Source organism: Sinohyriopsis cumingii, chromosome 12 (genome assembly GCF_028554795.1).
Source record: "Sinohyriopsis cumingii isolate HCF-2022 chromosome 12, ASM2855479v2, whole genome shotgun sequence".
NCBI classification, from domain to species: Eukaryota; Metazoa; Mollusca; class Bivalvia; order Unionida; family Unionidae; genus Sinohyriopsis; species Sinohyriopsis cumingii.
Genome location: NC_142972.1, coordinates 3,100,985 through 3,116,609, shown reverse-complemented (window position 1 = coordinate 3,116,609; position 15,625 = coordinate 3,100,985). Strand labels below are relative to the sequence as shown.

Here is a 15,625-nt window from a genome sequence, read left to right as displayed (position 1 = left end):
TATCGTTATATGAACGATCGATAGGCGAATAATTACACGTATTGCTATATCGTTATGTGAACGATCAATAGGCGAGTAATTACACGTATTGCTATATCGTTATGTGAACGATCGATAGGCGAGTAATTACACGTATTGCTATATCATTATGTGAATGATCGATAGGCGAATCATTACACGTATTGCTATATCGTTATGTGAACGATTGATAGGAATAATATTCATTCGTATTGCAATGCCGTTGTGTGAACGATCGATAGGTTTATGTTCATTCCTATTGCAATGCCGTTGTGTGAAAGATAGATGGGTTTATAATGTTATTCATTCGTATTGCAATGCCGTTGTGTTAACGATTGATAGGTTTCATCATTTCATTCATTCCTATTTCAATATCTGGTTACGATCCATAGGTTCGTAATTTGCACTGCTTTTCAATATCGTTTTATGAACGATAGGTTAGTAATTTACAATGCTTTTCTAAACCGTTATTTGAACGATACATGATTAGATTCTTTTCTAAATCGTTATTTGAACGATACATGATTAGATTCTTTTCTGAATCGTTATTTGAACGATTCATAATTACATTCTTTTCTGAATCGTTATTTGAACGATACCTTTAAGACTTTTTATATTGAGGTGTAGGTCACTTTTATTTTGTTGATCAGTGATAGGAATTCACGTTTGTTTTGAAATTCCATTCGTTAAATTAATGTGGAGTTTTGTTTTCTTCGTCGAGTTAATTGTTGATAGTTTCATGTTAGGAACTTTATAATTTTCCTTATCTTTTGATTATTATGGTGTCAGATTTGTTATATTTAAATTGCGTTTATAAATAAATATCTTGTAAACGCAGTTGCTTTTGGTGTCTTCCCTAATCCAGTCCCAACCCGGCTTCATCCTGTGACAATTTTATCTCTTATAACAACACTACCGTACTCTAGCCTCAGTTCTGCATCTATCAGTTATTTCTTATGTTTAGAGTACTGCAACTTGATATAAAACATTTATTAATGGGGGCCTACTGAAGAATTTTACCTGTGGCCCAAAACTTCTGTCTGCGGCCCTCTACAGCTGGGTCTGGTATTAAGACAAAACGATGTTGGAAGTATTTGAATTTAATATCATATAACAATACAAGATGCCATGCATTGAATTTGGACTGGGTTCGTCACAAGGCCAACATTAACAATTTCCAAGAGTATGCAAGCAAAAAACCACCTCAACTTGTAATTAGGCTTCAGCCATACTGATTACATGGAGCACAGATAAACTGAGACTAACAAAAAAGCACATATAAAACATATTACGAAAGTAAAACAATAAATTACTGCCTTAAAGTTTGTACACTCGGTGAAGACGAAATTAAACTAGGATGGATGGTTTATTGGTCCACGGCTTGGTATTTCTAGAACTTCATTACCTGGTATATTTATGTTCAAATGTTGCCAGGGATTCGCAGTAAAGGTATTAAAAACTAATTAGCGACCTCGTTTAAGCCAGGAATAATGCATCTTTTAGAAAATTAAATAGCCTCTTAAAAATTTATAAATTAAAAAATATGAAATAGAAGATATTTATAACAATCATAGACATGATGATAATGAATATTTTGATTCATTTGCCACGGGTCACATTATATTATTAAAAAGTATACGATACAAAGCAAAACACCAATTTATAATAATACGAATATACTAACTGTTGATCATGATGGATCGCAGTCAGCAGCCTCCATTTAATTCGAAAGTTGGCAGCAGTTTAGCACTGCTTCCGGTCTACTTCCTGCATCTTTATCTTCCTTCAAAACATGTTTCAGTCTTATTGATAAAGGATGTTACTGTCGCTCAGAGAGGAAATTAAACCAGAGGAACTTAGTTATCTGGACGAAATAAGGAGTTAATTGATCGGCATAATCGTTGTCGAAAATGTGAAATCATATTCTGATATCTGCATTAAAAACAGAACACGCTTTACTGGCACATACCTTTGCGTTTTGTTTTTCTCAAACGCATTTCTTTTTTTATTATATAACCCAAGCACGTCTATTAATACTTTAAAATGTTATTTGAGACCACCCACCCCAGGAATACAGATTTAATATTTTCTGTGAGCCCAAATAATGATAATAATGATATTGATCTGTTCACTTAAGAATCCATGCATGCATTTCTTTTTCAACATTTAATATTTGTTATTAAGGTTAATATATATGAAACCCGTATCAAGCTATATAACAATTTATTTACATTTCGTCAACCTAATCCTTTATTCTAACACAAATTTCAGTTTATTTCATACATTTATCTGAACTCTTTTTGTCCAGATTGAGGAAAGACTCAATACTAAGTTGCAGGAAATCCACTTGCAACTTGCTATTCTTTAATAAAATGCATACAGTAAAATACAGGTTTTGTTTCAAGATATTTACTGGTTGGAGAACGATGAACAAGCAAAAATCATTTGATTAGTATTTTTATACTAACCGCTCTTTTTCGTCTTTTTTTCTTCCCATGATATGTTGACCATTGTATTGGAGAACCATCCCAAGGCCGCCTTACAATCAAAGAATATAGGAGCAACGAATGTAATGTAAAAAATATACTCGCACACAAACACACACACGTGAACACATGCATATAATACGCTATATGCTTTATGATGGACAATTTCGATAGAAAAATACAGATAAACAGAGTCTAGGTGACAGACTTAGTTCTGTTATAGTCTGTCTGATTTGTACGCAGGCGTATATTCCGCAACAAAGGTGAGTTTCAAGTGAAGAGCTCGTGCTTATTTGGAAACTTATTAATCAATCGACATTTTCTGTCAAAGGACTTTATGTTTTTCCTCTTCTTTCAATATAGAAGAGTGTTTCTAAATTAGTGGTCTCAATTAGTGGACCTAAAGTTTTAAACTGAATTATAATATATTCATATTTTCAATTTTTTATATAGCTTTGAAGTTGTGAAAACTTGTTTCCTGATTTGTCATAGTAAAATATTGAGGACTATTTCTCTAAACATATAATTAATGCTTGTTACCGATTTCCTAGCAACGAATTTGACGATAGATGCGAACCGCAGGCTACATCTACTCTAGTAATTCTCCGGTTGTATCAATTGTTTCGAAACATCAGCAAAGTTCTGATGCGGCTGAATTGGGTTCAACAAATTGCTTATTTCAAGAGTTTGTTCCCAAATGAAAAAAAGTAAAATAATTTTCTTTCTCAAGAACGAAATTAGACGATTCGAGCAATTGTAGGTCATGTCAAGCGTGGAGGAGTACATGCTTATTGCAGCTATTTGCACTTTTGACAAATCAAGTGTACTTTACGACGTCGTGTGCGATTTTGACGTTTGGTAATAGGGTGATGATGAAGACACTCCTATTTCGCAATAACAGAACATTTTAACGACGAATAACCGTTACGCAGATACTCAAGAATGGGGTCCCTTGTCCCGTAGTCCCCCGAACGCGAGTATGTACTATATGCAGGTGAAGCAATTTTGTGTAATACATTGCTTTCTCGTTTTATTTTGTTAATAATAACTAACTCGATGATTATTACTTTATAGTCCATAGGGTCAATTTGTTTCCGAATGCCAAATATTTAGTAAATTGTTAAACCATTAGCAAATTTGAATGTTTTCGTTGGGGGAGAATTAAGAATACCCGTGGGTTTCTTCTCATCTTTTGGAATTCTGCGAGCCCTTTGTACAAGTTTTCACAATCTTATTTGCACCAATAATAAGACCGTGGTTCGATTGAAAACAATATCCATGATCATGGTATTAGCCAGTGAATAATGCTGTGCGACAGTCACCCTAAAAATTACCATGTTACAATTTTATTTCATAATTTACGACAATCAGCACATCAAGATACCGGTGATATAAAATCTTGCCAGTTTTCACCACTTAAGTTAATTGAAGATGGCAGACTTGCAACAGGGTAACCTTTCATCGAAAATAGACCGCAGTTAACAGATACAGTTCCTGAGATGGCGTATATTTACATCCCGCTGCCATTAACAAGCCAGTGTGGACCGAAATAAGCTCCTTCATTATTAGAAGACATTCAGATTTCAAGGTATTAGAAGGATTCAGTCTCTAAAATTAGAAAGTGCGTCTGACTTATTGATATTAGGACAAATAATAACGATGGATAATGTGTCAGATATATAATTGTGTACGATCCATAAACGTTTTGAAAGACTTGGTAAACATCATGAAAAGCTTAGCAATAAATCAAAGATTTATAGTGAGAAAGAAAATCGTCTATTTTGTCCTCTGGTGTTGATCGGTGTATTTCGATAATACAACACCAGTAATGGTTTCTCCAGTCACTGTCTAAAGGAAATCGAGATATTTTGAATTTAAAAGATAAACAGTTTGCAAAAGAACCGAACATTTCTATATAAAAAAAAAAACTTCCATTGCCATTGTTTAGCTAACCTGCTAAACTACTTTTTACTCTTAGTCACATTGTTATCAGGTGAGCCAACCGGATGAATTTAAATCAAGGCTACATCGTTACTTAGAGAATTAAAAAATAATAATAAAAGGCTCTTAAATTTACAACTGCACGAAAGGTCAAGACCTTGAAAGCAATTTATTGGTCACTGATGTCATACAATTTCTAAATAGCATAAGATACAAGACATACGTTGAAAGATACAAAATTACCCGACCTAAAATGAATAACCAGAGGTAAGAACAAGGGTTATGCAGAATGCTGCATCTAACCTCTCTGGCTTATGCTGTATACATTTCTGAAAATGTTCTAAAAATAGTATTGTGATGACACGGAGGAAGCATTTACTGTCGCCATTAGAACTTTGTATCTTTGTGTCCCCATTAGCTAGCTCAAGCAAGACAAAACTGATTTAACAGAGCAAAACAAATTCTGCATGTCATTTCTTGTGGAGTCAGTCTCACGCGACACCCAGCCATAACAGGTTGTGATGCGACTAGGTAAATTAACATGATTTGAAAAATTGGGTCTGTTCTCTAGACTGGACTGAGCCAATTCTCCCACTGGACAGGTATGTATATTGTTGGATATCTCCTTTAAGCTCACTCTATGCAGCCTCTCTAAAATGTGCAAAACATACACCATACTTTTAAAATGTTATCACAGAAATTATTTTAAATGCTCCTACTATGTTATACTGACAAGACTTTCCATAATGTGAAATTTTAATGTACCACGTGTCTATATCTACACTAGCTATGTTGATATGCACGGCTTTTGCACTCAAGGTAAATCGGTTTTCCCAACGTGAGCACTTCGCTCGTGCAGCATTGTTGGACTGAACCGAACTCATTACATCGAAATAATGTATGATATAGATAAACCACCCTCAGGAAAAGCTGTACAACAGAAACAAAACCCGAGTGCATTATATTCCAAATAGTAATTAAAAATAAATATACATAATTCCGTGACGATCACATATATTGAACATATATGACTAAAAATCTTCAAAAAGGCACATTACAGTTGCTAATGACATCAACCGCCCAAAACGATGTATGTTGAATATGACCTTTTTTAATATCTTTGAATCAATTCGTTTTTGACAATTATTTTTACAAAACTCACTATTCCTGGGCAAGAAAATAAATGGCAAGTAAATGCTTTTAATATCATTGGGTGGATTTTTATGGTTTTAACATCTTAAAATCATAATACTTACCCAAGTTTTCGGCATTTTTCTGTAAAGATTCCGCAGCTGCCATTTCGTTTTGCACAGGCACACACACATCGTCTCGGCAGGCATCCTGTTTATCTGCGAATCTGGTGCAAACCCTTTTCTTGTCTGAAAATACTGGCACAGACAGCATGCCATTTTCCGTGCTGTCTAATGCTCTATATGACTCGACGTGCGCAGTACACGATCCAGACCTGTAGAAGGAATGCTGCTCAGACGCTGTCTGTGCTGTTTCTGATGAATAATTCAAACTACTCAAAGGCCTAGGGGCATTCGCCCTGGCTCCATCAGCGTTTTGTTTAGTATCATCCCCAATAATTTCCAGAAAATTATGTCCAGAGGATGACCTATTTGCTGCATTGTCCGATGTTTTGAGTCCCTGGTCTTGTGCAATACTTGATCCACAACTGTGGAAGGACTGCTCTTTATTTTTTGCCTGTATGGGATGTGAAGTATCATACAAGTCGGCAGCTGACCTAGCGACACTAATTCTTGATTCTTAGGCCTCTTGTTCATCTGCAAATACATTATTATCTCCATTACTTTCCAGACATATTTGTCCATGTGATGGGTCAGTTTCTCTTATGCCAAATTCTTGAGTCAACTTGACTTGCTCATCACTCGTTGAATGTGCGAGTTCTCTATATTTTAATCCACGGATTGACATGACAATGTTAAATACACTATCATTTTGTTACTTTACATTAATGTTTGTGTGGGTAAGGGTTCATTTTGTGTAATGCTAAATTCATTAGTAATCTTAACTTTCTCTACACTCGTTGTCTGTGCAGATTCTGATGAATCATTTAAAACTCTATCTGACATGTCAGCTTAAATGCATTATCATCTTTGTTACTTTGAATTAGTTTTGCGTGGGCATTCGTTCCATTTCTCTAGGCAAGTGGTCTCATATGACAGGTCATTACAGTGTAGAGTCAATAAATCCATGCATTGAGAACTTAGTCTCTCAATTCATGTGACCTCTCAATACAGTGACCTCTCAATACAGGTTATACTGTAATAGCTATATTTATTTATGTACAGGAAGTTTTATAAACAACAAATATAGTGTTTTTCTTCTTATTCCATGATGTCTTGTCTGTATGTGCAACACACTAACGCACATAACATATGTCTAAAACACCAGTTTGTACAACGTCTTGCAAACTATACACATTTACTGTAAACAAAAATAGTTGTTGTTGTTGTTGTTGTAGGGTTTAACGCCATTTTTCAGCACACGATAGGCTATACATGGCGGCCAGTATTAATGGTGGAGGAAGAACCCGGGAAAACCCCGGAAAGAACCACCGACCCACGAGAAGCTACTGGCAAGCTTTCTCACATACCCACATTAGCCGAATCCGAGACACGAACCCACGCAGACAGAGGTGAGATGGCAGTGATCCGTAACGGAGAGCGCTTTAGACCACTCGACCACTCGGGGCCCCCAACAAAAATAGTACTTTCTTCATCAACCCATTTTATCAGATTTGATAACTTATCCGAACCATGTCTGGAACCCAGTCCATCAAACAATATCTCTTACATTTAACCAAATGACAAGTGAAGAAGTTGATCAGAGGACAATTAGACAATAATATGATATGAATTCTTCGAACACAATCCAAACAACAAATTTACGCCAATAACTTATTCCACACTGTAACCAAAGACTTTCTGGACTATATACGATTCTGCAGGGCAAATTCAATGTAAAAGCAAGCTTATGAAGTAATATGCAAGAACAGAAACTGGTTCAAAGGTACATTAACTAGGAGACGAAATAACTTTAAAATTTGAAAAGTTACGACAAAGCAAGGCGAAAACAATTTAACACGAGACTGTTGTAATTGTAAATTTTCCATTTAATAATGGTTTTCTTTTTGAAATGTTAATTGTGACTTGAGGTCAAGTACAGGAATATATAATCTTGTTGTTTGTTTTAAACATTATGTATTCGTACTGTACAATCCTAGCATAATCAGTTGTATTATTACTGTGCCCAGTATTTCATTTTGGCTGGCATATATGTATTCAAATAATGTATTCACTGGAAATACAAAGTGCTCTTCAAAATTAACATTCGTTGAAATAGAGACTTGAATTTATAGTGAAATTTAAAATAAAGATATAGTGTAGATTTGTATTATTGTGATCCAACAAACAATATATGGACACCACAAACACATCAACACTTCCAGTGTTAGATCTAATTTGGATTTCTATTAAAGTTTGTTCAGAACTTTACTCACTATTAATTGTACCTGTAATTATGTGATTATTTGGGATTTAACTCGCAGTATAATCAGTTTGGTTCACATTTTCACTTCGTATCAGAAGGAAAAAAATTATTTGTACAATTTTATAAAGCGTGTTGCTTCTAAATGTTTTCTATTATTACTTATATTAAGAGCATAGAGTCATAATAGATAATTGGGGGCACCTCTGGAGAGATACGAATTTCTCTATCATATTTTAGAAAACTTCGTTTTGAAATTTAAATTAACTTTGTTTTAATACTTTCTAAGACTTTCAGAAACCTTTAGTGAAGCCAACAAGCTTTTACAATGCCATCTAAAGTGTGGAACTTAATTTTAAATAATACATAAAAAAGGTTAGACTCCTTGAAAAAGGATAAATTGTTCCAGCTTGCCAGAAACAATTTGGTCCAATATTTGACTGTAAAGAATGTTTTGGATAAAAGTGATTTTTAATTGATTAGTAAGCCTCCTGACCGCTCCAATAGCCTAGTGGTTAGAGCATCCGCCTCAGATGGGGTAGGTCGCGGGTTCGAATTCCAGACAAGTCATACCAAAGGCTTATAAAACTGACACTAGCAACGGCCTCGCTTTGCGCTTAGCATTAGGTGGTTAGTGTTAGGACAGGTAGGCCTTGTATCAGGTTAATGTGACTAGGTGGGACATGTTGTATGGGGCCTGATGACCCAGTGCTATACATCAATGTCACACTGCAGATATGACTGAAAAATGCAACTGCGATATGAAAGGAAGAAAGAGAAACGCAGAGAAAAAAGGAAGAAATTACAATTTAGATTAAAATAATTAAAGTTGGCAAGTGGAAAATTTTCCCCCATTTTACAGACAAATTCGTGTTTTGATGTTACTAAAAATATTAGATTAATACCTCCTTTTAGGAAATACGAAGTAGATTTTAAAAAATCCTCTTTTTGAAAACAATTGCTGAAAATCTGAAATGGCCAAGAGAGCATTGGACTCTGTCATTACGAAGTGCACGTTTTGGCAAAGCTCGTGACATCTACACATCCCTCTCAGTCCAACCAAATGCTAATTATAATATGGTTAAGGAATGCAACTTGAAGAGTTGTCAGTTGGTACCTGAGGCTTATAGACAAAAGTCTAGGAACTATAAAAAAAGGAACTGAACACACTCGTGTCGAACATTCAAGAGAAAAGGAGCATTTTTTATAAGCATTTATTAGCCAAGAATGTTGGTCAAGATTACGAAAACCTATGACAACTCATATTAGTTGAAGAGTTTAAGAATTGCTTAGTGACATAAAGACTTACAAAATCGAAACTTTTCAAAACTCTGCTCGTACAGCTGACAATAATTCCTTAGCTCAAAAAGTTTCCTTTGTTGGTACATTTCAATTCAGCAGTCTATTGGTAACCAACTATTTCAGTCTCATCTCAATCTGCACAACTTTTAGAAATCAGGTTTCTGATAAGATTGATCAGAAATCCTTATCTCTTCCTACGTGTACCTATTGCAAAAAGAAAGGATGTGTTATTTCTGACCGATACAAATTGAAAATAAACAACAGAATCAAGACAGAGTGAATGCAGTATATTGTTAGGAATGTTTAAATCTTATACAGAGTGAATGCAGTATATTGATAGGATTGTTTCAGTCATATACAGATTGAATGTAGTACATTGTTAGGACTGTTTCAGTCATATACAGTGAATGCAGTATATTGTTAGGACTGTTTCAGTCATATACAGACTGAATGCAGTATATTGATAGGACTGTTTCAGTCATATACAGACTGAATGCAGTATATTGATAGGACTGTTGCAGTCATATACAGTGAATGCAGTATATTGATAGGACTGTTGCAGTCATATACAGTGAATGCAGTATATTGTTAGGACTGTTTCAGTCATATACAGACTGAATGCAGTATATTGATAGGACTGTTTCAGTCATATACAGACTGAATGCAGTATATTGATAGGACTGTTTCAGTCATATTCAGACTGAATGCAGTATATTGATAGGACTGTTGCAGTCATATACAGACTGAATGCAGTATATTGATAGGACTGTTGCAGTCATATACAGTGAATGCAGTATATTGATAGGACTGTTTCAGTCATATACAGACTGAATGCAGTATATTGTTAGGACTGTTTCAGTCATATACAGACTGAATGCAGTATATTGATAGGACTGTTTCAGTCATATACAGACTGAATGTAGTATATTGATAGGACTGTTGCAGTCATATACAGAGTGAATGCAGTATATTGATAGGACTGTTTCAGTCATATACAGAGTGAACGTAGAATATTGTTAGGACTGTTTCAGTCATAACATATTCTAGGTTAGCCTGGTACTGGCTTAAGGTGAAATAAGCATAGAAATATGCTGGGAGTGTTGGTGCTCTTATTTCTGTACAATAAAGTTTAGAAAGACAAAAAAGATTACAGAGAAGAAAGAAGAAATGTGTGCCATTTATGACATAAATAAATACAGAACAAATTATGTTATATTTTTTTAAATTATATTCTCTCTTATTTTCCTGATATTCATATTATCACAATTACACTTACATACCACAATATGGATTTCAATTCAATTCAATCCATTTACTGTAAAGCCTCATAAACAACAGGGTTTCATAATACATCACAATTTCATATGTACTTTAATAAACAACAGTTTTATCATAAATATTATTTAAACAAAATTTTATAAAATGAATGATCTGTTTGATAACACAATGTTATAATTGTATTGGTGGAGACTTGTAATGCCTTATTTAGTCCTATAAAATAAAACTTCAAATGTAAATCTGGGCAAATCCAAGTTCTGAATACATCAAAAGCTCGGCATATTGTAAATTAGTCAAACCTGAAATTAGGATAATTCAAAATCTGGGCATGTCCAAAATTTGGATAAATCAAAATCTGGGCAAATCCAAAATTTGGCATTCTAATAAAATAAAAATTTCAGAGATGGTTTACCTGAATACAATTAGTCATGGTTGTTAACTTTTCAAATGAGTAAAAACTTTAATTCCAAAGTTTGGAATTTACATATGAATGTTTAATTCGAAAGGAGACAGACAACTCTGTACGTAAATGCTGCCTGTCTGACATCTGGAATGAATAGGCCCTATTTATACTCTCTGTACTCTTGGGGAACCTAGTATGTTTACAAAAACTAAAGGGGAGCAACCAAGGTTCTCTGATTCAGGTGTCAGAAATGGGAACGCTATAACCTCACACTCAGTAACATGGAATGCTGGGAACAATGGCACAATTACAAACTTAGTGGAACACATTCTGGGGGGCAGTATTTGACTAAAATATACCTTAAACAAATAAGGAACATAAAATATCATCATTCGGCAAGAAATAATTATCTAAAAGTTACTCACAACACAGTGATGAGTTAAAATAATTAGTACAATTAATTAAATGAGTGTTGATTGATCTTGTCCAAAACAGCCATGTATTTTCGACAAGAGACTGTTTCAAGACAATGTAATAAATGCAAATAAGGTACATGTACAAATTATTTATGATAAAACATATAAATATGATACAATTTTGAGACCGGAATAGCATTCTGTATCTTTATATCACAAACAGTAGCAAATTTTTTCCTAACACGAGTACCCTGAATATCACACTATATGCTTTGCTCGCTTGAAATAGTCCTCAATGTACATAACTACAATATTTACACAAAAAGCATCATTCTTCTTTCAGTCTGAGTAACCTTGAACTTTGACCCTGAAATCAACAGGCTTCTTCCTTACTCCAGCGCATGCCATCCACAAAGTTGGACCAGGTCTGTTGTATAGAACTGAAACTGTTGTGTGGAAATAATGTTTCTTCTTTCAATCATAGTCACCTTGACCTTTGACTCAAAACTGATATGTTTCTTAATTACCCCAAAATGCAAGCTATGTACAAAGATTGGTAAATGTAGATTGTGGAGAACTTGACTTAGTGTGCAGAAACGTTTTTCCTACTTTCATTCACAGTGAACTTGACCTTTTAAAACTTGCAATAAAAAACTAAAGGTTCTTTCCTTAACCGAAGTAAAAGCTATCCACAAGGTCTGGTAACTGTAGATGCTGGATAAATGAAGTTATTGTACCTAAATCACTTTGGTACAGACAGACAGACACACACCATCAAAATAAAATATACTCCACTCTATGGCATGTGTATACAATGTCATATTTTCAATGAATAATTTTGATTCCAAAATTATCAATAAAACAGAGACAAAGAGAATAAAATGGATGAGAAGATAAATGTTTGACATTAAAGAAATTAAAAAATTTCATAACAGACTCAGGACAAATAGAATATGTTCATTATAAAAAAATAAAGTGCAAAACAATAAGCAAAGTTTATAATTATTACGTCTAAAATCAATATTCTTTTGCAAGTGGAAATTATCTACATATGAAGCTATTAAACAGTTTCTAGAGCATCTGAAACTAACAATTAACTGAAAAACATTTAAATATGTAAAGACAATACATATCCTATTATAATTTACACAAAGTTTGTTTCATGCATTCTGGAAATCTACTGCAAAGTCATATTTAAAAAGACACATAACAATATGCAACAATTTCTGGATCATGAGTGTATTATGATTGGTGATACAACCATAATGATAATTTTCTAACAAGAAAAAAAAATCCATGGGTAATACATTGTAATCATTAGTAAAATACTTGGATATGACAAATGTCTTCTTACAACAAAATATATTTTGAAGTCCAAAAGATTCTGCACTGCAAAGTTTTTGAAAATTAAATTTATGGAAAAATTAATGTTGAACAAATAGATCTGGAATTGCTTAGTCACCAGGTTAATGATACACGAGTCTAGAGAAGTCTCGGTACAATATAAAAATACATCTGATTACTCTTCCTTTCAATTGATATCATTCTGCATAAGATTCAAACCTTGAACACGATAATAATTTTAGTATGATGTGCCACTTTTACCCATATCTCTTTCATGGAATAAGGCAAACACGTCCCCAAAAATGTTTGATAAAATGGGGGAAAATGTATAGTAATGTCAAAAAATGTTTTAAAAAATGCTTCATACCATCATAAAAGTAAACAAATCAAAAAAATATAAAAAGGTACACAAACTTTATTCATTATTTCCCAAATTTATATCATATTTTGACATCAGAACTCAAGAATGTTTTAATTTAAATGAAAAAGATCTTCTCTTGACCATACCATATCTCTTAAAAAGAAAGCTAAGGATTGTTATGCTTTTGATCCTTCCTTATTTTACAGATATGTTGGCAGTCATTTCATGGTTAAATATCAAGCCAATGATTCCTTCTGGACGATCACTCTGAACACTTGGTTGGACTGGTATGGCACCATCAAAGGAAAGCTTGGTTTTCCTAAAAGTAATAAAAAATAACGTTATTATGTAAAACATTTTAAACTTGTGTTATTTTGTGTAAATTTACAAGTACAGTTAGTTATTTAATCCTATTTAAGATTTATGAGAAACAAAATACAGTATAGGCATACCTTTTTGAGGCTTGTAAAACATAATACAATTTTGTGTGCATCTGAAAATATTGATTTTACAATGCGGCAACTCAAGGATGATTTTAAATACAACACTGAAAATTATAAACTAAATAATTATCAGGAATCTGTTCTAAAACATTAAGAATCAATATAAATGTAAAATTCTATAGATTATCTGATGTCCATGTACCTTATTATCAAATGATATTATCACTAAAATAGTCGATAAATCCATTTCATACGTTTTATAAAATATCATGACTTCAAATTTAATATCTTGACATTATCAAAGATTATGACGTAATCTAAAATCTGGGCATTAAAATTCCAATTTGCAGTTCATTTATACAATCAGTGACTTTACCAAAACCAATTTGCAGTTCATTATACATTCAGGTTCTGTAATACAATCTTTCATACATACTTATAATAATTTACACGATTTGCATGGCAAGGTTAGCACAATATAGAAATTGCAAAACTCGTAAGTTCATGAAAGCACTCTATATCAAATATGAAGCTCACCACAAAGTGATAAACATAGCTGCTCATAATACAAAATAAGTCTACATCTACTATTTATAGGAATAATGTGGGCACATTATTTCTTATAGATATCAATTTGTATGGTTTTGCAAAAAGTTTTGTCAATACTTAAATTTGTGGACAAGGAAATGGATCCTATTGTCTTCAGAGATGAATTAGATTTGCTGTGTTTCTAAATTCTTGGTTTATAGCATGCCCAAAATCCGCAAAAGTTCTACCCCATGAATTAAAATCAGTACACAAGTTACAACAGCTTGGTGGCAGGTGATATCATGCATATTAACCAGGTTACGATACCCTATCTGTATCTGACAGAACTGTGGCTCTAAAGCGACTGCCCCCACCTGCCAATGCCACTTAAAACTCACCATTAACCAGTACAGACTAAACTTTTCCCCTCCCATATATACATACAAGTTTTGTACCTTGATGTTGTTCATTTCTAAGGTCCTGTTCTAACAGCTGCATGTGAATCACTTGTGACAAGAACTGAAACCAGCAAAATAAGGAATATGTTATTAAACTGTGATGAACTTTTGGAACTAAGCAGGAAAAATTGTTTCGCCCTTTGGACAAAATGGTAGCGCTGATTACTGGCAGGTAGATATACTACTTAGAAAATATATCCAAAAGGACATCCATCGGAATAATCCAAGATCTCCCTTGAACAATGGAAAATTTCATAACTGCATGAAATCAAATGTTTTTGATGCAGAAAAAAAAGAGAGTCTCTGTATCAGTTTGTTTGCATGACATTAGTGGTTCCTGAATAGGCATGATGTGGTAACAGTACATCATAGTATACATGCAGTGGTCACTCCGAAACAAAGCTACAAGGTCTAAATATATTTATAATGACTTTCAGAATTAAAGAAACACAAAACTGGTTGAAACCTACAATTGACATCTTACTGCATTCAAGTCCAAGAATTTACAATCGGTGTTTGAAAATAATGTTCAAAATGTGTTCGACTTTCCATGAGTATCTAACCAAACAAAATGCAAAATCATTTGAAAATGAGGTCTGCACTGAAAATTGTGGGTTTGGGATCATCAGGCAGGAGGTAATTTTGAAAACTGAGTATGATTGGCAAATAATCTCTCTGCTAATAAATCCACTAGGCTAGTCAAGTAACTTGGTTACAATGTAAAAGGTCGGGTTGAATAATAAAATATACACTGTATTGCTTGTACAGTTATGTAGCTTGGTATATAGATTCATCATGATGAATACTACATCCATCTTCAGGATTAAGTCACTGTGAATTACATCCATCAGTCAGGATTAAGTCACTGAATTACATCCATCAGTCAGGATTAAGTCACTTAATTACATCCATCAGTCAGAATTAAGTCACTTTTAATTACATCCATCAGTCAGAATTAAGTCACTGTGAATTACATCCATCAGTCAGAATTAAGTCACTGTGAATTACATCCATCAGTCAGAATTAAGTCACTGTGAATTACATTCATCATTCAGAATTAAGTCACTGTGAATTACATTCATCAGTCAGAATTAAGTCACTGTGAATTACATCCATCAGTCAGAATTAAGTCAC

At 33.6% G+C, this 15,625-nt stretch overlaps 2 protein-coding genes across 5 annotated transcripts in view; both read right to left on the bottom strand.

Moving 5' to 3' along the window:
- Positions 1-1,145: 1,145 nt before the first annotated feature.
- LOC149785923 (uncharacterized) lies at positions 1,146-6,214 on the bottom strand. Its single transcript, XM_089978126.1, has 2 exons — positions 5,702-6,214; positions 1,146-5,096 (listed from the first exon to the last, which is right to left on the bottom strand). The coding sequence occupies exons 1-2, from the start codon at positions 5,847-5,849 to the stop codon at positions 4,864-4,866; spliced, it is 381 nt and encodes a 126-aa protein (XP_089834252.1). The 5' UTR covers positions 5,850-6,214; the 3' UTR covers positions 1,146-4,863.
- Positions 6,215-9,156: 2,942 nt separating this feature from the next.
- Positions 9,157-15,625, bottom strand: part of LOC149785922 (uncharacterized) — a 112,148-nt gene continuing 105,679 nt past the window's right edge. For 3 of the 4 annotated variants that reach the window (XM_089976156.1, XM_089976158.1, XM_089976157.1), the window contains 2 exons: positions 14,489-14,552; positions 10,466-13,381 (listed from right to left, as the gene is read on the bottom strand). In XM_089976156.1, coding sequence (XP_089832282.1) covers positions 13,299-13,381; positions 14,489-14,552 — 147 coding nt within the window. In that variant the 3' untranslated portion in view covers positions 10,466-13,298. Of the gene's footprint in view, positions 9,465-10,465; positions 13,382-14,488; positions 14,553-15,625 lie in introns of those variants that run through there. The other variant, XR_016424836.1, reaches the window with a different exon arrangement.

What these genes read in the sequence shown, in the direction of transcription:
- LOC149785923 (XM_089978126.1), bottom strand. Translation starts at nt 5,849, where the DNA reads ATGCTGTCTGTGCCAGTATTTTCAGACAAGAAAAGGGTTTGCACCAGA. An exon ending in GAAAAATGCCGAAAACTTGG is followed by an intron (nt 5,097 to 5,701) that starts GTAAGTATTATG and finishes TGCACATTTTAG; the next exon opens with AGAGGCTGCATAGAGTGAGC.